The sequence below is a fragment of the Salvelinus fontinalis genome, chromosome 1 (assembly GCF_029448725.1).
Source record: "Salvelinus fontinalis isolate EN_2023a chromosome 1, ASM2944872v1, whole genome shotgun sequence".
NCBI classification, from domain to species: Eukaryota; Metazoa; Chordata; class Actinopteri; order Salmoniformes; family Salmonidae; genus Salvelinus; species Salvelinus fontinalis.
Window position 1 is genome coordinate 99,537,935 of NC_074665.1, and position 22,743 is coordinate 99,560,677.

General features: G+C 48.1%; 1 protein-coding gene across 2 annotated transcripts in view; it reads left to right on the forward strand.

The window, feature by feature from the left end:
- LOC129865232 (exocyst complex component 6-like) overlaps positions 1 to 22,743 on the forward strand; it is a 103,441-nt gene that overhangs the window by 5,674 nt on the left and 75,024 nt on the right. For both annotated transcript variants that reach the window (XM_055937841.1, XM_055937851.1), the window contains exon 2: positions 21,070 to 21,241. In XM_055937841.1, the coding sequence (XP_055793816.1) occupies positions 21,070 to 21,241 (172 nt within the window). The remainder of the gene's footprint in view (positions 1 to 21,069; positions 21,242 to 22,743) is intronic.

A 22,743-nucleotide genomic window follows, 5' to 3' on the forward strand; every position in this document is an offset into this window, starting at 1 on the left:
AGTAACGACAACTTGGCTATAGACAGGGTACCAGTACCAAGTCCATGTGCAGGGGTACGAGGTAATAACTTGGCTATAGACAGGGTACCAGTACCAAGTCCATGTGCAGGGCTACGAGGTAATAACTTGGCTATAGACAGGGTACCAGTACCAAGTCCATGTGCAGGGGTACGAGGTAATAACTTGGCTATAGACAGGGTACCGGTACCAAGTCCATGTGCAGGGGTACGAGGTAATAACTTGGCTATAGACAGGGTACCGGTACCAAGTCCATGTGCAGGGGTACGAGGTAATAACTTGGCTATAGACAGGGTACCGGTACCAAGTCCATGTGCAGGGGTATGAGGTAATAACTTGGCTATAGACAGGGTACCGGTACCAAGTCCATGTGCAGGGCTACGAGGTAATAACTTGGCTATAGACAGGGTACCGGTACCAAGTCCATGTGCAGGGCTACGAGGTAATAACTTGGCTATAGACAGGGTACCAGTACCAAGTCCATGTGCAGGGGTACGAGGTAATAACTTGGCTATAGACAGGGTACCAGTACCAAGTCCATGTGCAGGGGTACGAGGTAATAACTTGGCTATAGACAGGGTACCAGTACCAAGTCCATGTGCAGGGCTACGAGGTAATAACTTGGCTATAGACAGGGTACCGGTACCAAGTCCATGTGCAGGGGTACGAGGTAATAACTTGGCTATAGACAGGGTACCAGTACCAAGTCCATGTGCAGGGCTACGAGGTAATAACTTGGCTATAGACAGGGTACCAGTACCAAGTCCATGTGCAGGGGTACGAGGTAATAACTTGGCTATAGACAGGGTACCAGTACCAAGTCCATGTGCAGGGGTATGAGGTAATAACTTGGCTATAGACAGGGTACCAGTACCAAGTCCATGTGCAGGGGTACGAGGTAATAACTTGGCTATAGACAGGGTACCAGTACCAAGTCCATGTGCAGGGGTACGAGGTAATAACTTGGCTATAGACAGGGTACCAGTACCAAGTCCATGTGCAGGGGTACGAGGTAATAACTTGGCTATAGACAGGGTACCGGTACCAAGTCCATGTGCAGGGGTACGAGGTAATAACTTGGCTATAGACAGGGTACCGGTACCAAGTCCATGTGCAGGGCTACGAGGTAATAACTTGGCTATAGACAGGGTACCAGTACCAAGTCCATGTGCAGGGCTACGAGGTAATAACTTGGCTATAGACAGGGTACCAGTACCAAGTCCATGTGCAGGGGTACGAGGTAATAACTTGGCTATAGACAGGGTACCAGTACCAAGTCCATGTGCAGGGGTACGAGGTAATAACTTGGCTATAGACAGGGTACCAGTACCAAGTCCATGTGCAGGGGTACGAGGTAATAACTTGGCTATAGACAGGGTACCAGTACCAAGTCCATGTGCAGGGGTACGAGGTAATAACTTGGCTATAGACAGGGTACCAGTACCAAGTCCATGTGCAGGGGTACGAGGTAATAACTTGGCTATAGACAGGGTACCGGTACCAAGTCCATGTGCAGGGGTACGAGGTAATAACTTGGCTATAGACAGGGTACCGGTACCAAGTCCATGTGCAGGGGTACGAGGTAATAACTTGGCTATAGACAGGGTACCAGTACCAAGTCCATGTGCAGGGGTACGAGGTAATAACTTGGCTATAGACAGGGTACCAGTACCAAGTCCATGTGCAGGGGTACGAGGTAATAACTTGGCTATAGACAGGGTACCAGTACCAAGTCCATGTGCAGGGCTACGAGGTAATAACTTGGCTATAGACAGGGTACCAGTACCAAGTCCATGTGCAGGGGTACGAGGTAATAACTTGGCTATAGACAGGGTACCAGTACCAAGTCCATGTGCAGGGGTACGAGGTAATAACTTGGCTATAGACAGGGTACCAGTACCAAGTCCATGTGCAGGGGTACGAGGTAATAACTTGGCTATAGACAGGGTACCAGTACCAAGTCCATGTGCAGGGGTACGAAGTAATAACTTGGCTATAGACAGGGTACCAGTACCAAGTCCATGTGCAGGGGTACGAGGTAATAACTTGGCTATAGACAGGGTACCGGTACCAAGTCCATGTGCAGGGGTACGAGGTAATAACTTGGCTATAGACAGGGTACCAGTACCAAGTCCATGTGCAGGGGTACGAGGTAATAACTTGGCTATAGACAGGGTACCAGTACCAAGTCCATGTGCAGGGCTACGAGGTAATAACTTGGCTATAGACAGGGTACCGGTACCAAGTCCATGTGCAGGGGTACGAGGTAATAACTTGGCTATAGACAGGGTACCAGTACCAAGTCCATGTGCAGGGCTACGAGGTAATAACTTGGCTATAGACAGGGTACCAGTACCAAGTCCATGTGCAGGGGTACGAGGTAATAACTTGGCTATAGACAGGGTACCAGTACCAAGTCCATGTGCAGGGGTATGAGGTAATAACTTGGCTATAGACAGGGTACCAGTACCAAGTCCATGTGCAGGGGTACGAGGTAATAACTTGGCTATAGACAGGGTACCAGTACCAAGTCCATGTGCAGGGGTACGAGGTAATAACTTGGCTATAGACAGGGTACCAGTACCAAGTCCATGTGCAGGGGTACGAGGTAATAACTTGGCTATAGACAGGGTACCGGTACCAAGTCCATGTGCAGGGGTACGAGGTAATAACTTGGCTATAGACAGGGTACCGGTACCAAGTCCATGTGCAGGGCTACGAGGTAATAACTTGGCTATAGACAGGGTACCGGTACCAAGTCCATGTGCAGGGCTACGAGGTAATAACTTGGCTATAGACAGGGTACCAGTACCAAGTCCATGTGCAGGGGTACGAGGTAATAACTTGGCTATAGACAGGGTACCAGTACCAAGTCCATGTGCAGGGGTACGAGGTAATAACTTGGCTATAGACAGGGTACCAGTACCAAGTCCATGTGCAGGGGTACGAGGTAATAACTTGGCTATAGACAGGGTACCAGTACCAAGTCCATGTGCAGGGGTACGAGGTAATAACTTGGCTATAGACAGGGTACCGGTACCAAGTCCATGTGCAGGGGTACGAGGTAATAACTTGGCTATAGACAGGGTACCGGTACCAAGTCCATGTGCAGGGGTACGAGGTAATAACTTGGCTATAGACAGGGTACCGGTACCAAGTCCATGTGCAGGGGTACGAGGTAATAACTTGGCTATAGACAGGGTACCAGTACCAAGTCCATGTGCAGGGGTACGAGGTAATAACTTGGCTATAGACAGGGTACCAGTACCAAGTCCATGTGCAGGGGTACGAGGTAATAACTTGGCTATAGACAGGGTACCAGTACCAAGTCCATGTGCAGGGCTACGAGGTAATAACTTGGCTATAGACAGGGTACCAGTACCAAGTCCATGTGCAGGGGTACGAGGTAATAACTTGGCTATAGACAGGGTACCAGTACCAAGTCCATGTGCAGGGGTACGAGGTAATAACTTGGCTATAGACAGGGTACCAGTACCAAGTCCATGTGCAGGGGTACGAGGTAATAACTTGGCTATAGACAGGGTACCAGTACCAAGTCCATGTGCAGGGGTACGAAGTAATAACTTGGCTATAGACAGGGTACCGGTACCAAGTCCATGTGCAGGGGTACGAGGTAATAACTTGGCTATAGACAGGGTACCGGTACCAAGTCCATGTGCAGGGGTACGAGGTAATAACTTGGCTATAGACAGGGTACCGGTACCAAGTCCATGTGCAGGGGTACGAGGTAATAACTTGGCTATAGACAGGGTACCAGTACCAAGTCCATGTGCAGGGGTACGAGGTAATAACTTGGCTATAGACAGGGTACCGGTACCAAGTCCATGTGCAGGGGTACGAGGTAATAACTTGGCTATAGACAGGGTACCGGTACCAAGTCCATGTGCAGGGGTACGAGGTAATAACTTGGCTATAGACAGGGTACCGGTACCAAGTCCATGTGCAGGGGTACGAGGTAATAACTTGGCTATAGACAGGGTACCAGTACCAAGTCCATGTGCAGGGGTACGAGGTAATAACTTGGCTATAGACAGGGTACCAGTACCAAGTCCATGTGCAGGGGTACGAGGTAATAACTTGGCTATAGACAGGGTACCAGTACCAAGTCCATGTGCAGGGGTACGAGGTAATAACTTGGCTATAGACAGGGTACCAGTACCAAGTCCATGTGCAGGGCTACGAGGTAATAACTTGGCTATAGACAGGGTACCAGTACCAAGTCCATGTGCAGGGCTACGAGGTAATAACTTGGCTATAGACAGGGTACCAGTACCAAGTCCATGTGCAGGGGTACGAGGTAATAACTTGGCTATAGACAGGGTACCAGTACCAAGTCCATGTGCAGGGGTACGAGGTAATAACTTGGCTATAGACAGGGTACCAGTACCAAGTCCATGTGCAGGGGTACGAGGTAATAACTTGGCTATAGACAGGGTACCAGTACCAAGTCCATGTGCAGGGGTACGAGGTAATAACTTGGCTATAGACAGGGTACCAGTACCAAGTCCATGTGCAGGGGTACGAGGTAATAACTTGGCTATAGACAGGGTACCAGTACCAAGTCCATGTGCAGGGGTACGAGGTAATAACTTGGCTATAGACAGGGTACCAGTACCAAGTCCATGTGCAGGGCTACGAGGTAATAACTTGGCTATAGACAGGGTACCAGTACCAAGTCCATGTGCAGGGGTACGAGGTAATAACTTGGCTATAGACAGGGTACCAGTACCAAGTCCATGTGCAGGGGTATGAGGTAATAACTTGGCTATAGACAGGGTACCAGTACCAAGTCCATGTGCAGGGGTACGAGGTAATAACTTGGCTATATAGTTAGTGAAACACCCGGCCACAGACAGACGGGTTAGTGAAAACACCCGGCCACAGACAGACGGGTTAGTGAAAACACCCGGCCACAGACAGACGGGTTAGTGAAAACACCCGGCCACAGACAGACGGGTTAGTGAAACACCCGGCCACAGACAGACGGGTTAGTGAAAACACCCGGCCACAGACAGACGGGTTAATGAAACACCCCTCTGAATCAGAGAGGTGGTGGAGGCTGCCTTAATGAGTCTTCTGCGTTTAACCCCTCTGAATCAGAGAGGTGGTGGAGGCTGCCTTAATGAGTCTTCTGCGTTTAACCCCTCTGAATCAGAGAGGTGGTGGAGGCTGCCTTAATGAGTCTTCTGCGTTTAACCCCTCTGAATCAGAGAGGTGGTGGAGGCTGCCTTAATGAGTCTTCTGCGTTTAACCCCTCTGAATCAGAGAGGTGGTGGAGGCTGCCTTAATGAGTCTTCTGCGTTTAACCCCTCTGAATCAGAGAGGTGGTGGAGGCTGCCTGAAATCGACATCCACGTCTTCGGCTCATGGGCAGAACAACAGATTTTTACCTTGTCAGCTTGGGGATTCGATCCAGCAACCTTTGGGTTACTGGCCCAATGCTCTAACCACTAGGCTACCTGTACCAGTACCATGTGCAGGGCTACAGGTAATTGAAGTCGATAAGTGAATAAGCAACAGGATAGATCATTAACAGTTGCAGCAGCGTATGTGATGAGTCAAAAGGGTCAATGCAGATAGTCCGGTTAACTATTTAACTAACTATTTAGCGTTCTTCTGGTTTAAGCTGTTCACCGTCCTGTTGGTTCTAGACTTGGTGCATTGTTAACCCTTGCCATGCGGTAGCAGAGAGATGCCAATCTTTAGGGCCTGCCTCTGACACTGTCTGGTATAGAGGTCCTGGATGGCAGGGAGCTCGTCGCCAGTGGTGTACTGGGCGGTACGCACTACCCTCTGACACTGTCTGGTATAGAGGTCCTGGATGGCAGGGAGCTCGTCCCCAGTGGTGTACTGGGCGGTACGCACTACCCTCTGACACTGTCTGGTATAGAGGTCCTGGATGGCAGGGAGCTCGTCCCCAGTGACGTACTGGGCGGTACACACTACCCTCTGCGGCTGGATGCCAGTTGCTATACCAGGCGGTGATGCAGCCAGTCGAGATTCTCTCAATGGTGTAGCTGTAGAACGTTTTGAGGATCTGTGGGACCATCCCAAATCTTTTCTACCTCCCTGAGAGGAAAGAGGCGTTGTCGTTCCCTCTTCGAGACTGTGTTGGTGTTTGTGGACCATACACCAAGGACCTTGAAGCCCTCGACCCACTCCACTACAGCCCCGTCGATGTGAATGGGGGCGTGCTCGGCCCTCCGTTTCCTGTAGTCCACAATCAGCTCCTTTGTCTTGCTGAAGTTGAGGGGAGAGGTTGTTGTCCTAGCACCACACTGCCAGGTCTCTGACTTCCTCCCTATAGGCGGTCTCATTGTCGGATGATCAGGCCTACCACCGTTGTGTTGTCAGTAAACTTAATGATGGTGTTGGAGTTGTGCGCGTCCACTCAGTCGTGGGTGAACAGGGAGTATAGGAGGGGACTGAGCACGCGCCCCTGAGGGGCCCCCGTGTTCAGGGTCAGCGTGGCGGATGTGTTGTTGCTTACCCTCACCACCTGGGAGCGGCCCGTCAGGAAGTCCAGGATCCAGTTGCAGAGGGTTCAGTCACAGGGTTCTTAGCTTAGTGCCCTCCAAGCTCGTCACTATGGTGTTGAGATATTAGTCAATTAACAGCGTTCTCACGTCAGGTGTTCTTCTTGTCTAGGAGACATTTTGTGGTGCAATAAAGAGTTCATCATCTGTTGGGGTGGTATGCGAATTGGAGTGGGTCTAGGGTGTCTGGGATGATGGTGTTGATATCTGCCTATGACCAGCCTTTCAAAACTTTTCATGGCTAACAGATGCTATTGGGCGATAGTCATTTAGACAGGTTACCTTGGCATTATTAGGCGCAGGGGACTATGGTGTTCTGCTGGAAACATGTAGGTATTACAGTGGGTCAGGGAGAGATTGAAAATGTCAGTGATAGCACTTGCCAGCTGGTCAGCGCATGCTCTGAGTATGTGTCCTGGTATTCCGTCTGGCCCTGCGGCCTTGGGATTGTTAACCTGTTTTACAGGTCTTACATCGGCTATGGAGAGCATGATCACACAGTCATCCAGAACAGCTTGTACTCTCACGCATGGTTCAGTGTTGCTTGCCTCGTAGTGAGCATAGAAGGCATTTAGCTCGTCTGGTATTTTCGTGTCACTGAGCAGCTTGCGACTGTGTTTCCCTTTGTAATCTGTGATAGTTTGCAAGCCCTGCCACATCCGATGAGCGTCAGAGCCGGCGAAGTAGGATTCGATCTTAGTCCTGTTTTGAAGCTTTGCCTGTTTGATGGCTCTTCGGAGGTCGTAGCGGGATTTCTCATAAGTGGCCGCGCTCCTTAAACGCGGAACACTAGCCTTTAGCTCAGTGCGGATGTTGCCCATAATCCATGGCTTCTGGTTGGGATATGTACGTACGGTCACTGTGGGGACTACGTCGTTGATGCACTTATTAATGAAGCCGGTGACTGATGTGGTAAACCTCTCATTGCCATCCCGGGACATATTCCAGTCTGTGCTAGCGAAACAATCCTGTAGCTTAGTATCGGCTTCATCGGACCACTTCCGGTGTTCCACTGGTACTTCCTGTTTGTTTTTGCTTGAAGGCAGGAATCGGGAGGATAGAGTTATGGTCAGATTTGCCAAATAGAGGGTGAGCTTTGTCTGTGTTTTAAGTGAAGCCAATACCGTTTCAATTCGTGTCTTTGAAGAAAGAATAATGACAGATCTGTGGTGGATAAAGTCTTTTTTTAATTTGAGGGAATTCTGTGAGACGAACTATAGACTGCCACTGGAAGTCAGTTCTCCAGCTCCATTTCCTAATGGAGGGAGTCAAATGTTTCTGTGAATCAAGATCGGGACATCGATGCAGGATTCTGGAGCCGAATTTATAAAACCCATTTAGTTCGTCGATAACTTGGGACAGAGTGTTGCTAATGGCATCATGCTCTTGTCACAACGGTCCTTTTTCACAAATCGCAGTTAGGAGCCAAGGCTGTATCTGGGTCACTCGGTGCAGGGAGTTCCACAGGTCTACATTTACATTCTATTAGTTATTCCCTGTTTTTTTGCTTCTCCTGGCTCATGGGTGTCAGTGACAGAGCGGTTGGTTCGTCTCGTTGTCGTGCACAGCCAGTGTCCCGGGGAGTTGGGGGGGTTGAGCACAATGGTGCCAGGCTTTGTGTTCTGTGGCTCACCCTCTTCAGTCTGCTGCTCACCCTCTTCAGTCTGCTGCTCACCCTCTTCAGTCTGCAGCTCACCCTCTTCAGTCTGCAGCTCACCCTCTTCAGTCTGCTGCTCACCCTCTTCAGTCTGCAGGCCAGAGGAAGCCTGAGTTCCTCCCCCTCTCCCCCTCTAGCTCTTCCCTCAGCCCCACAGGAAGCACCTGCAGCCTCTCTCTCTCTCTCTAACCGCCTCAGCCAGTCAGGATATCACTGCATGACAGCGGCCCCCCCAAACGTTTGAAAGATAGACTGTTTTCCGAGGCCGTTTTTGGGGGCTGAAACGAGCTGTCGTCCTCCTGCATTGTGACCCAGAGGAAAACATCTGTCCCCATCGAACGTTTTATCTCCTGGCACACGTTCACTCTTTTGTTTCTGCCTCGTGTTGATGAGTGAGAATACATCTAGAAGGTGGTATAATGAGGTTAAACTGCTCTCGGACAAGGTCGTAGGGAAGTAGCATGGCCGGGGTCACGCTGTTCTGTGTAAAGAGCAACAAATCGGCACCTCTCTATCAGCAGGGGCCTAGAAAGTCTGTTGTGGAGAACACGAACAGAACCACAGAATCCAGACATTAAAACACAATTCAACAATATTCAAAAAATGTATTGAACTAGTAGGAAATCAATTAAATGTATTGAACTTAGTAGGGAATCAACTAAATGTATTGACCTTAGTAGGGAATCAACTAAATGTATTGAACTCAGTAGGGAATCAACTAAATGTATTGACCTTAGTAGGGAATCAACTGAATGTATTGAACTCAGTAGGGAATCAACTGAATGTATTGACCTTAGTAGGGAATCAACTAAATGTATTGAAGTTAGTAGGGAATCAACTAAATGTATTGAACTCAGTAGGGAATCAACTGAATGTATTGAACTCAGTAGGGAATCAACTAAATGTATTGAAGTTAGTAGGGAATCAACTAAATGTATTGAACTCAGTAGGGAATCAACTAAATGTATTGAACTCAGTAGGGAATCAACTAAATGTATTGAACTCAGTAGGGAATCAACTGAATGTATTGAACTCAGTAGGGAATCAACTAAATGTAGGGAATCAACTAAATGTATTGAACTTAGTAGGGAATCAACTAAATGTATTGAACTTAGTAGGGAATCAACTAAATCTATTGAACTTAGTAGGGAATCAACTGAATGTATTGAACTTACGTGAACATTTTATAATTTGACCAAGTTAATCGATACCACATGACCCAGAATGCATCAGTGATCTGTATTTTCCTACAACTTTCTGAAACGTTTCTGAAACGGCACAGGAGTGTGTGTGTGCGTACGTGCGTGCGTACGTGCGTGCGTGCGTAGCCGTTAGCGATGATGCTAATGATAACCTTCTGGTAGAGATGGATATGCTTTTCCCCCCCAAAAACCTTCTAAAGGAAACTACAAAGTAGCCTGGCTGAATGATATCATGGTTATTTGCATCAATCCAGTCGCCCTTGAAGGGTAATTACACCCCAAAATTTACATTTCTTTGATTTTTCTTTTTTCCCAGACCTCAAAAGTGGTCACCTGATGTGGGTTAAGTATTGTTGTAAGACTTGTAAGATCCAATTCTGTTTTTATTTTGTTTTTAAAAGTATGATTTTTGAAAGAGAAACCCTGAAGAAGAAGAAAGAGGGAAACACGTAAACGGACAAATCAACAGATTTTCTCGGCGCCATATCAGTGATCTCTTCTCTAGTTATTTCACAAACACAGTGAGCTCTGGGCTGTTGTACCCTGTGTTCGTCTTCCTTCCCAAGCATCACTGGGTTTTACACAGCAATGGTTTCATGTTCTCTCCTACTTTCTAACTGTCACGTTCTGACCATAGTTCTTGTGTGTTTTACTTGTTTTAGTGTTTGGTCAGGACGTGAGCTGGGTGGGCATTCTATGTTGTGTGTCTAGTTTGTCTGTTTCTATGTGTTTGGCCTAATATGGTTCTCAATCAGAGGCAGGTGTTTTGTGTTGTCTCTGATTGGGAATCATATTTAGGTGGCTTGTTTTGTGTTGGGATTTTGTGGGTGGTTGTTTCCTGTCTTTGTGTTTTCTCTGCACCAGATAGGGCTGTATCGGTTTGCCACATTTTGTTATTTTGTTGTAAGTGTTCACGTTATTTCGTAATTAAATATGTTGAGCACAAACTACGCCGCGTGTTGGTCCGATCCCTGCTACACCTCCTCTTCAGACGAAGAGGATGAAGGCTGCCGTTACACTAACGCAGGAGATGTGTGGGTCATTCTGGGGAACCAACTGGACTCATTTGTGTTCAAGGGATCTGCATGGTTATTAGAATATTCAATATTCAAACATACGTTTTAATATTCGAATACTTGTGAGACTATTTTAAAACACAGGCTTTTTCTAAATGGAAAAAAAAATAAAATAAGAATCCATGTGACATTGTTGCATAGAAGGATATATCATGACATTTCAAATGCTTAATTTATAAAAACGGCTAACTTTTCAATGTCGTATTTATTACATGTGCCCGGTAGACCAATCGAAGAGGCTCAATGTGTAGCAAGTGGACTGAGAGTTACGTAACGGAATGCAAAATTACCAAATGAAGTTGGTGAAATGAGGAGTTAGGCGACAAGGAGCAACCAACGGGGAGGCTGTATTATCTGAATGGGGTTGTATGTTTTTTACAGTTTACCTAGGGCCTGTCCCAAATGGCACAGTTTACCGCCCAGCCCTAAGGCCTAGGGCCTGTCCCAAATGGCACAGTTAACCGCCCAGCCCTAAGGCCTAGGGCCTGTCCCAAATGGCACAGTTTACCGCCCAGCCCTAAGGCCTAGGGCCCGTCCCAAATGGCACAGTTTACCGCCCAGTCCTAAGGCCTAGGGCCCGTCCCAAACGGCACTAATCCCTATATATCCTCAACTCTGGATCTCCAAGCCAGTTCCACTGCTTTAGTTCATTGTTCCCCTCTGAGTCACTGATGTAGACCTGGGACACCAGGTGGGTGTAAATAATGATCAGGTAGAACAGAAAACCACCAGGCTCCGGACCTCGTAGGGTCAGAGTTGAATACCCATGCCCTATATAGTGCACTATTTTGGACCATAGCCATTTGGGACGTAGCCTAGGCCTATATACAGAGAGATAATGCCAGTTAAGACCTGTTGTTCAGGCCACATGGTGATATCTCCTCTCAAGTCTAATGTATGGGGAGGCCGTATCATTTGGAAATGTAAACACAGGAAATGTAAACACAGGAAAAACTCATTTTTGACTGCACTGGGCCTTTTTTAAGACTCCGAAATGTTTAATCTGTAACTGCTACAAAGTAAAGATTGGTGTCGGGTGAAGCTTTACTGCTTGCTCTTTAATGAGTATTTTGATTTCAATAACAATTTCCTGCACATTTAATATATGAATATTTAAAAATATAAACATTAAAAAAAAAAAAAATAGGGGGAGGGGGGGATTTCTCTAATCTTTCAATATATTGTTAAACATAATCTACTCTACGGACACATCAAAGTTCCAGAGTGGATAACAGAAGGGTCTCCCCAGTGGGGCCTCTGCTGTTATCAACAGACTGAATGTGAAAATGGATAACAGAAGGGTCTCCCCAGTGGGGCCTCTGCTGTTATCAACAGACTGAATGTGAAAATGGATAACAGAAGGGTCTCCCCAGTGGGGCCTCTGCTGTTATCAACAGACTGAATGTGAAAATGGATAACAGAAGGGTCTCCCTCTGCTGGTGATGTGCAGATATACCAGTGTTTTTCACAAGCACATGGAGTAGCCAGCCAATAGAAAGAGGCCAGGTTCCCCCAGGGTAACACATTTTTGCACAACAAGCTCTATTTTGGTGGCCTCTAATACGTTCTAATGCTCTCTCTATAGCATCGCTAGGCTAGTCCTATAGAGGCTAGTCCTATAGCATCGCTAGGCTAGTCTTATAGCATCGCTAGGCTAGTCCTATAGAGGCTAGTCCTATATCATCGCTAGGCTAGTCCTATAGCATCGCTAGGCTAGTCCTATAGCATCGCTAGGGTAGTCCTATAGAGGCTAGTCCTATAGCATCGCTAGGCTAGTCCTATAGCAAGGGTAGGCTAGGTCTATAGTCTCTCTATAGCCTCTAGGTTAGGCTTAGCTCAATCTAGGCTAGGTCTAGAGCCTCGCTAGGGTAGGCTAGGTCTAGAGCCTCGCTAGGGTAGGCTAGGTCTAGAGCCTCTCTGGGGTAGGCTAATGGCCTCTCTGCGGTAGGCTAGGTTAGGTTTATAGCCTCTCTGGGGTAGGCTAATGGCCTCTCTGGGGTAGGCTAGGTTAGGTCTATAGCCTCTCTGGGGTAGGTTAGGTCTATAGCCTCTCTGGGGTAGGCTAATGGCCTCTCTGGGGTAGGCTAGGCTAGGTTAGGTCTATAGCCTCTCTGGGGTAGGTTAGGTCTATAGCCTCTCTGGGGTAGGCTAATGGCCTCTCTGGGGTAGGCTAGGCTAGGTTAGGTCTATAGCCTCTCTGGGCTAGGTTAGGTCTATAGCCTCTCTGGGTTAGGCTAATAGCCTCTCTGGGGTAGGCTAATAGCCTCTCTGGGTTAGGCTAATAGCCTCTCTGGGGTAGGCTAATAGCCTCTCTGGGGTAGGCTAATAGCCTCTCTGGGGTAGGCTAATAGCCTCTCTGGGGTGGGCTAGGCTAGGTCTATAGCCTCTCTGGGGTATGCTAGGCTAGGTCTATAGCCTCTCTGGGGTAGACTAGGCTAGGTCTATAGCCTCTCTGGGGTAGGCTAGGCTAGGTCTATAGCCTCTCTGGGCTAGGCTAGGTCTATAGCCTCTCTGGGGTGGGCTAGGCTAGGTCTATAGCCTCTCTGGGGTGGGCTAGGCTAGGTCTATAGCCTCTCTGGGCTAGGCTAGGTCTATAGCCTCTCTGGGGTAGGCTAGGTCTATAGCCTCTCTGGGGTAGGCTAGGTCTATAGCCTCTCTGGGGTAGGCTAGGCTAGGTCTATAGCCTCTCTGGGGTAGGCTAGGCTAGGTCTATAGCCTCTCTGGGGTAGGCTAGGCTAGGTCTATAGCCTCTCTGGGCTAGGCTAGGTCTATAGCTCATTGTTAGTTGATGTTGGATGTGTTTGCTGTAGTAACCCTGGGTACCTCACACGGTATGAATATCCCAGTCACAGTAGAAAGTAGAGGTCAACTGAAGTTAGTTTCCTGCTGTGGCTGTGGAAACTGTGGAAGTTAGTTTCCAAAGTGTGGCTGTGACACTTGTGTTCCTCTTTGGCCACCATGTGGACTGTGTTTACTAGGTCGCTGTCACTGTGTGTGGTGTGACCTCAGACACCATTCACTGTCTGTAGTTCAGGGTAAAAGTCTTAACAAATGATTCATGAACAATTACTGGTCTGTTATGGAAAGCAGTGTGAGTGGAAACTGTGAGCGTAATCAGACTACCTACCGCAGGTGTCTTTTCTATGGCTCTGAATGCCCATAAAGGAAGAGTCAGTTATAGATACTCAACCAAATAGGCTTTCTTTATGGTGTGGCAGCAGGTGGTAGGCTTTCCCTGGTAGAGGTCATTGAGTTGGTGTGGCTTATAGGGATGTGACAAATGGAACAAAAATCATAAAGTTCAAACTGATAAATAAAAAAACATTTTTCCATTTAAAATGCTAATAAAAATGTCCATGTGATTTCACAATGCAGCTGTGCTGCGGCCAGTCGTGGTTTAGGTCTCACGGTGCAGCTGTGCTGCGGCCAGTCGTGGTTTAGGTCTCACGGTGCAGCTGTGCTGCGGCCAGTCGTGGTTTAGGTCTCACGATGCAGCTGTGCTGCGGCCAGTAGTGGTTTAGGTCTCACGATGCAGCTGTGCTGCGGCCAGTAGTGGTTTAGGTCTCACGATGCAGCTGTGCTGCGGCCAGTAGTGGTTTAGGTCTCACGATGCAGCTGTGCTGCGGCCAGTAGTGGTTTAGGTCTCACGGTGCAGCTGTGCTGCGGCCAGTAGTGGTTTAGGTCTCACGGTGCAGCTGTGCTGCGGCCAGTAGTGGTTTAGGTCTCACGGTGCAGCTGTGCTGCGGCCAGTAGTGGTTTAGGTCTCACGATGCAGCTGTGCTGCGGCCAGTAGTGGTTTAGGTCTCACGGTGCAGCTGTGCTGCGGCCAGTAGTGGTTTAGGTCTCACGGTGCAGCTGTGTTGCGGCCAGTCGTGGTTTAGGTCTCACGATGCAGCTGTGCTGCGGCCAGTCGTGGTTTAGGTCTCACGATGCAGCTGTGCTGCGGCCAGTCGTGGTTTAGGTCTCACGATGCAGCTGTGCTGCGGCCAGTCGTGGTTTAGGTCTCACGGTGCAGCTGTGCTGCGGCCAGTAGTGGTTTAGGTCTCACGATGCAGCTGTGCTGCGGCCAGTAGTGGTTTAGGTCTCACGATGCAGCTGTGCTGCGGCCAGTAGTGGTTTAGGTCTCACGATGCAGCTGTGCTGCGGCCAGTCGTGGTTTAGGTCTCACGATGCAGCTGTGCTGCGGCCAGTCGTGGTTTAGGTCTCACGGTGCAGCTGTGCTGCGGCCAGTCGTGGTTTAGGTCTCACGGTGCAGCTGTGCTGCGGCCAGTCGTGGTTTAGGTCTCACGGTGCCTTTTTCAACATGGCGAAGTATTGCACCTGTACTAATGTTACTGTACCTCAACTCCACCTCACAAAGTCTGCATCTCCTTCTCATTTAAACTTCTCAAAGTATTGTCATATAGGACTGATTCCTCGACTCCCATTTCTGATTTGTCAACGTTTTGATTCCGCTGGGAATCGACTCCCAAGATTCAATATTTTTGGAACGGAGGAGACTGATTAGTTTGCCGTACTTCCCGAGAACAAAAACACTGTTGTCTTTCATAGCGAGGTGAGGGGCTCAGAACTGGCAGGTCAGCCACCAGACAGACAGAACCATCAGAACTGGCAGGTCAGCCACCAGACAGACAGAACCATCAGAACTGGCAGGTCAGCCACCAGACAGACAGAACCATCAGAACTGGCAGGTCAGCCACCAGACAGACATTCAGAACCATGAGAACTGGCAGGTCAGCCACCAGACAGACAGAACCATCAGAACTGGCAGGTCAGCCACCAGACAGACAGTCAGAACCATCAGAACTGGCAGGTCAGCCACCAGACAGTCAGAACCATCAGAACTGGCAGGTCAGCCACCAGACAGACAGAACCATCAGAACTGGCAGGTCAGCCACCAGACAGACAGAACCATCAGAACTGGCAGGTCAGCCACCAGACAGACAGAACCATCAGAACTGGCAGGTCAGCCACCAGACAGACATTCAGAACCATGAGAACTGGCAGGTCAGCCACCAGACAGACAGAACCATCAGAACTGGCAGGTCAGCCACCAGACAGACAGTCAGAACCATCAGAACTGGCAGGTCAGCCACCAGACAGTCAGAACCATCAGAACTGGCAGGTCAGCCACCAGACAGACAGAACCATCAGAACTGGCAGGTCAGCCACCAGACAGACAGAACCATCAGAACTGGCAGGTCAGCCACCAGACAGACAGAACCATCAGAACTGGCAGGTCAGCCACCAGACAGACAGAACCATCAGAACTGGCAGGTCAGCCACCAGACAGACAGAACCATCAGAACTGGCAGGTCAGCCACCAGACAGACAGAACCATCAGAACTGGCAGGTCAGCCACCAGACAGACAGTCAGAACCATCAGAACTGGCAGGTCAGCCACCAGACAGACAGTCAGAACCATCAGAACTGGCAGGTCAGCCACCAGACAGACAGTCAGAACCATCAGAACTGGCAGGTCAGCCACCAGACAGACAGAACCATCAGAACTGGCAGGTCAGCCACCAGACAGACAGAACCATCAGAACTGGCAGGTCAGCCACCAGACAGACAGTCAGAACCATCAGTACTGGCAGGTCAGCCACCAGACAGACAGAACCATCAGAACTGGCAGGTCAGCCACCAGACAGACAGAACCATCAGAACTGGCAGGTCAGCCACCAGACAGACAGAACCATCAGAACTGGCAGGTCAGCCACCAGACAGACATTCAGAACCATCAGAACTGGCAGGTCAGCCACCAGACAGACAGTCAGAACCATCAGAACTGGCAGGTCAGCCACCAGACAGACAGAACCATCAGAACTGGCAGGTCAGCCACCAGACAGACAGAACCATCAGAACTGGCAGGTCAGCCACCAGACAGACATTCAGAACCATCAGAACTGGCAGGTCAGCCACCAGACAGACATTCAGAACCATCAGAACTGGCAGGTCAGCCACCAGACAGACAGTCAGAACCATCAAAACTGGCAGGTCAGCCACCAGACAGACAGTCAGAACCATCAGAACTGGCAGGTCAGCCACCAGACAGACAGTCAGAACCGTGCACTGGGCCTATCAGTACTGGCAGGTCAGCCACCAGACAGACATTCAGAACCGTGCACTAGGCCTATCAGAACTGGCAGGTCAGCCACCAGACAGTCAGAACCGTGCATTAGGCCTATCAGTACTGGCAGGTCAGCCACCAGACAGACAGTCAGAACCATCAGAACTGGCAGGTCAGCCACCAGACAGACAGTCAGAACCGTGCACTGGGCCTATCAGTACTGGCAGGTCAGCCACCAGACAGACATTCAGAACCGTGCACTAGGCCTATCAGAACTGGCAGGTCAGCCACCAGACAGTCAGAACCGTGCACTAGGCCTATCAGTACTGGCAGGTCAGCCACCAGACAGACATTCAGAACCATCAGAACTGGCAGGTCAGCCACCAGACAGACAGTCAGAACCGTGCACTGGGCCTATCAGTACTGGCAGGTCAGCCACCAGACAAACATTCAGAACCGTGCACTAGGCCTATCAGAACTGGCAGGTCAGCCACCAGACAGTCAGAACCGTGCACTAGGCCTATCAGTACTGGCAGGTCAGCCACCAGACAGACAGTCAGAACCATCAGAACTGGCAGGTCAGCCACCAGACAGACAGTCAGAACCGTGCACTGGGCCTATCAGTACTGGCAGGTCAACCACCAGACAGACATTCAGAACCGTGCACTAGGCCTATCAGAACTGGCAGGTCAGCCACCAGACAGACAGAACCGTGCACTAGGCCTATCAGTACTGGCAGGTCAGCCACCAGACAGACAGTCAGAACCATCAGAACTGGCAGGTCAGCCACCAGACAGACAGTCAGAACCATCAGTACTGGCAGGTCAGCCACCAGACAGACAGTCAGAACCATCAGTACTGGCAGGTCAGCCACCAGACAGACAGTCAGAACCATCAGAACTGGCAGGTCAGCCACCAGACAGACAGTCAGAACCATCAGAACTGGCAGGTCAGCCACCAGACAGACAGTCAGAACCATCAGTACTGGCAGGTCAGCCACCAGACAGACAGTCAGAACCATCAGAACTGGCAGGTCAGCCACCAGACAGACAGGCCTAGTGCATGGTTCTGTCTTGTCTATCAGCATTCAAAAGCTGTATCTTGCAAAGTGTCTCGCTAGGATATTGAGATGAGGTGAGATGATTCACTCTCACACAGTCACACACAGTTTCTGGTCATGTCCACGGGTTTGCTTCATATGGTAACCAGGGCACCAAAACAGTGGACAAGTCGAGCCTCGTACTTCAAAAACGCTCTTAGTTGTTGTGGAAATTGACCCATTATGCTGTTGACTATCTATTTCATATGGCTGAGTCTTCATTTAAATGACACAATTTCCCCAGGCCTCTACAGCCGACCGTCTAGTTAGGCTACAGCACAGAAAATAAGGTTTTGTGATAACCACACTGTAATTTTAATTGTGTTTTTTGGGGGTTAGGAATTTTTCTCAGCGTTAAGGTTCCCAATTTGGTTTAAAAGTTTGACCGTTCATATCCACTATTTGCTCCATCCTAAAGTATGTCTAGACTGACTACTCCTTTTCACTTCCTGGTTCTGCTGTGGCTGTTCTGCGTTTTGTCCAGTAGGGGGAGTCGTAGGTTCATAAACTGGACAGATCTCTATCAACCCTGTTTTGTTCCCAGTTCACCCCCCACCACAGCTTGGTGTTTGTTCCCAGTTCACCCCCCACCACAGCTTGGTGTTTGTTTCGCCATCAGATGGCGTTATGACTCTCTGTTAGAAGGATCATGTAGCCTCAGACTCCTAATATTGACCCATTACTTCTGCAGCCCACTGACTTTAAAGCACTAACTTTAGGCTTTGTGTGCTAGGTAGTGCACTGGCTATCAGAGCCCTCCCTCCACTCTGTCCCAGCCCAGCCTACACGGTTGGTTAGGTGATATCTCAGCCCAGTCTACCCTGTTGGTTAGGTGATATCTCAGCCTACTCTGTTGGTTAGGTGATATCTCAGCCCAGCCTACACTGTTGGTTAGGTGATATCTCAGCCCAGCCTACACTGTTGGTTAGGTGATATCCCAGCCCAGCCTACCCTGTTGGTTAGGTGATATCTCAGCCCAGTCTACACTGTTGGTTAGGTGATATCTCAGCCCAGTCTACACTGTTGGTTAGGTGATATCCCAGCCCAGCCTACCCTGTTGGTTAGGTGATATCTCAGCCCAGTCTACACTGTTGGTTAGGTGATATCTCAGCCCAGCCTACACTGTTGGTTAGGTGATATCCCAGCCTACTCTGTTGGTTAGGTGATATCTCACCCCAGACTACACTGTTGGTTAGGTGATATCCCAGCCTACACTGTTGGTTAGGTGATATCCCAGCCTACACTGTTGGTTAGGTGATATCTCAGTCTACACTGTTGGTTAGGTGATATCCCAGCCTACACTGTTGGTTAGGTGATATCTCAGTCTACACTGTTGGTTAGGTGATATCCCAGCCTACACTGTTGGTTAGGTGATATCCCAGCCTACACTGTTGGTTAGGTGATATCTCAGCCCAGTCTACACTGTTGGTTAGGTGATATCTCAGTCTACACTGTTGGTTAGGTGATATTTCTTGTTTTGTTGTTTTGAAGAATTGTGTTCCAAATTGCACCCTACATAGTGCACTACTTCTGACCAGAGCCCTGTGACTATATAGGGAATAGGGTGCCATTAGGGGTGCAGGCTACATCTCTGTGAGATAATGTATGGAGATGTGACTGGTATCTGAACGTTCTCTCCCCTTGTGACAGTGACTACATTCATCATGTTTCAGATCTATTTCCTGTTCGCTGACCTTGTGTGTTTCAGATCTAACTCCACTGTTCCCTGACCTTGTGTGTTTCAGATCTAACTCCACTGTTCCCTGACCTTGTGTGTTTCAGATCTAACTCCACTGTTCCCTGACCTTGTATGTTTCAGATCTAACTCCTGTTCCCTGACCTTGTGTGTTTCAGATCTAACTCCTGTTCCCTGACCTTGTATGTTTCAGATCTAACTCCTGTTCCCTGACCTTGTGTGTTTCAGATCTAACTCCTGTTCCCTGACCTTGTGTGTTTCAGATCTAACTCCACTGTTCCCTGACCTTGTATGTTTCAGATCTAACTCCTGTTCCCTGACCTTGTGTGTTTCAGATCTAACTCCACTGTTCCCTGACCTTGTGTGTTTCAGATCTAACTCCTGTTCCCTGACCTTGTATGTTTCAGATCTAACTCCACTGTTCCCTGACCTTGTATGTTTCAGATCTAACTCCTGTTCCCTGACCTTGTGTGTTTCAGATCTAACTCCTTTTCCCTGACCTTGTATGTTTCAGATCTAACTCCTGTTCCCTGACCTTGTGTGTTTCAGATCTAACTCCTGTTCCCTGACCTTGTGTGTTTCAGATCTAACTCCACTGTTCCCTGACCTTGTATGTTTCAGATCTAACTCCTGTTCCCTGACCTTGTGTGTTTCAGATCTAACTCCACTGTTTCCTGACCTTGTGTGTTTCAGATCTAACTCCTGTTCCCTGACCCTGTGTTTCAGATCTAACTCCTGTTCCCTGACCTTGTGTGTTTCAGATCTAACTCCTGTTCCCTGACCTTGTGTGTTTCAGATCTAACTCCTGTTCCCTGACCTTGTGTGTTTCAGATCTAACTCCTGTTCCCTGACCTTGTGTGTTTCAGATCTAACTCCTGTTCCCTGACCTTGTGTGTTTCAGATCTAACTCCACTGTTCCCTGACCTTGTATGTTTCAGATCTAACTCCACTGTTCCCTGACCTTGTGTGTTTCAGATCTAACTCCACTGTTCCCTGACCTTGTATGTTTCAGATCTAACTCCTGTTTCCTGACCTTGTGTGTTTCAGATCTAACTCCTGTTCCCTGACCTTGTATGTTTCAGATCTAACTCCTGTTCCCTGACCTTGTATGTTTCAGATCTAACTCCTGTTCCCTGACCTTGTGTGTTTCAGATCTAACTCCTGTTCCCTGACCTTGTATGTTTCAGATCTAACTCCTGTTCCCTGACCTTGTTTCAGATCTAACTCCACTGTTCCCTGACCTTGTGTGTTTCAGATCTAACTCCTGTTCCCTGACCTTGTATGTTTCAGATCTAACTCCTGTTTCCTGACCTTGTGTGTTTCAGATCTAACTCCTGTTCCCTGACCTTGTGTTTCAGATCTAACTCCTGTTCCCTGACCTTGTATGTTTCAGATCTAACTCCACTGTTCCCTGACCTTGTATGTTTCAGATCTAACTCCTGTTCCCTGACCTTGTTTCAGATCTAACTCCTGTTCCCTGACCTTGTTTCAGATCTAACTCCACTGTTCCCTGACCTTGTTTCAGATCTAACTCCACTGTTCCCTGACCTTGTGTGTTTCAGATCTAACTCCTGTTCCCTGACCTTGTGTGTTTCAGATCTAACTCCTGTTCCCTGACCTTGTGTGTTTCAGATCTAACTCCTGTTCCCTGACCTTGTTTCAGATCTAACTCCTGTTCCCTGACCTTGTTTCAGATCTGTGTACGATGACCAGCCTAATGCCCACAAGAGGTTTATGGAGAAGCTTGAGGTCAGGATCCGAAACCATGACAGAGAGATTGAGAAGATGTGTAACTTCCACCACCAGGGGTTTGTGGACGCCATCACCGAGCTGCTCAAAGTCCGCGCCGACGCAGAGAAACTCATGGTGAGACAGGAGGCCAAATCAACGTTTATTTGTCACGTGCGCCGAATATAACAGGTGTAGATAGACCTTACAGTGAAATGCTGAATATAACAGGTGTAGGTAGACCTTACAGTGAAATGCTGAATATAACTGGTGTAGATAGACCTTACAGTGAAATGCTTAATTACTGGCTCTAACCAATAGTGTGAAAAAAGGTATGTGTGTGTGTGTAAGTAAAGAAATAAAACAACAGTAAAAAGACATTTGAAAATAAGAGTAGCAAGGCTATATACAGACACCGGTTAGTCAGGCAGATTGAGGTAGTATGTACATGTAGATATGGTTAAAGTGACTATGCATGTATGATGAACAGAGAGTAGCAGTAGCATAAAAGAGGGCTAAAGAAATGTAAACTATGGATTAATCTAGTCTACCTCTGTTCAACCAGGGATATTAATCTAGTCTACCTCTGTTCAACCAGGGATATTAATCTAGTCTACCTCTGTTCAACCAGGGATATTAATCTAGTCTACCTCTCTGTTCAACCAGGGATATTAATCTAGTCTACCTCTCTGTTCAACCAGGGATATTAATCTAGTCTACCTCTCTGTTCAACCAGGGATATTCATCTAGTCTACCTCTCTGTTCAACCAGGGATATTAATCTAGTCTACCTCTCTGTTCAACCAGGGATATTAATCTAGTCTACCTCTCTGTTCAACCAGGGATATTAATCTAGTCTACCTCTGTTCAACCAGGGATATTAATCTAGTCTACCTCTCTGTTCAACCAGGGATATTAATCTAGTCTACCTCTCTGTTCAACCAGGGATATTAATCTAGTCTACCTCTGTTCAACCAGGGATATTAATCTAGTCTACCTCTCTGTTCAACCAGGGATATTAATCTAGTCTACCTCTCTGTTCAACCAGGGATATTAATCTAGTCTACCTCTCTGTTCAACCAGGGATATTAATCTAGTCTACCTCTCTGTTCAACCAGGGATATTAATCTAGTCTACCTCTGTTCAACCAGGGATATTAATCTAGTCTACCTCTCTGTTCAACCAGGGATATTAATCTAGTCTACCTCTGTTCAACCAGGGATATTAATCTAGTCTACCTCTCTGTTCAACCAGGGATATTAATCTAGTCTACCTCTCTGTTCAACCAGGGATATTAATCTAGTCTACCTCTGTTCAACCAGGGATATTAATCTAGTCTACCTCTCTGTTCAACCAGGGATATTAATCTAGTCTACCTCTGTTCAACCAGGGATATTAATCTAGTCTACCTCTCTGTTCAACCAGGGATATTAATCTAGTCTACCTCTCTGTTCAACCAGGGATATTAATCTAGTCTACCTCTGTTCAACCAGGGATATTAATCTAGTCTACCTCTCTGTTCAACCAGGGATATTAATCTAGTCTACCTCTCTGTTCAACCAGGGATATTAATCTAGTCTACCTCTCTGTTCAACCAGGGATATTAATCTAGTCTACCTCTCTGTTCAACCAGGGATATTA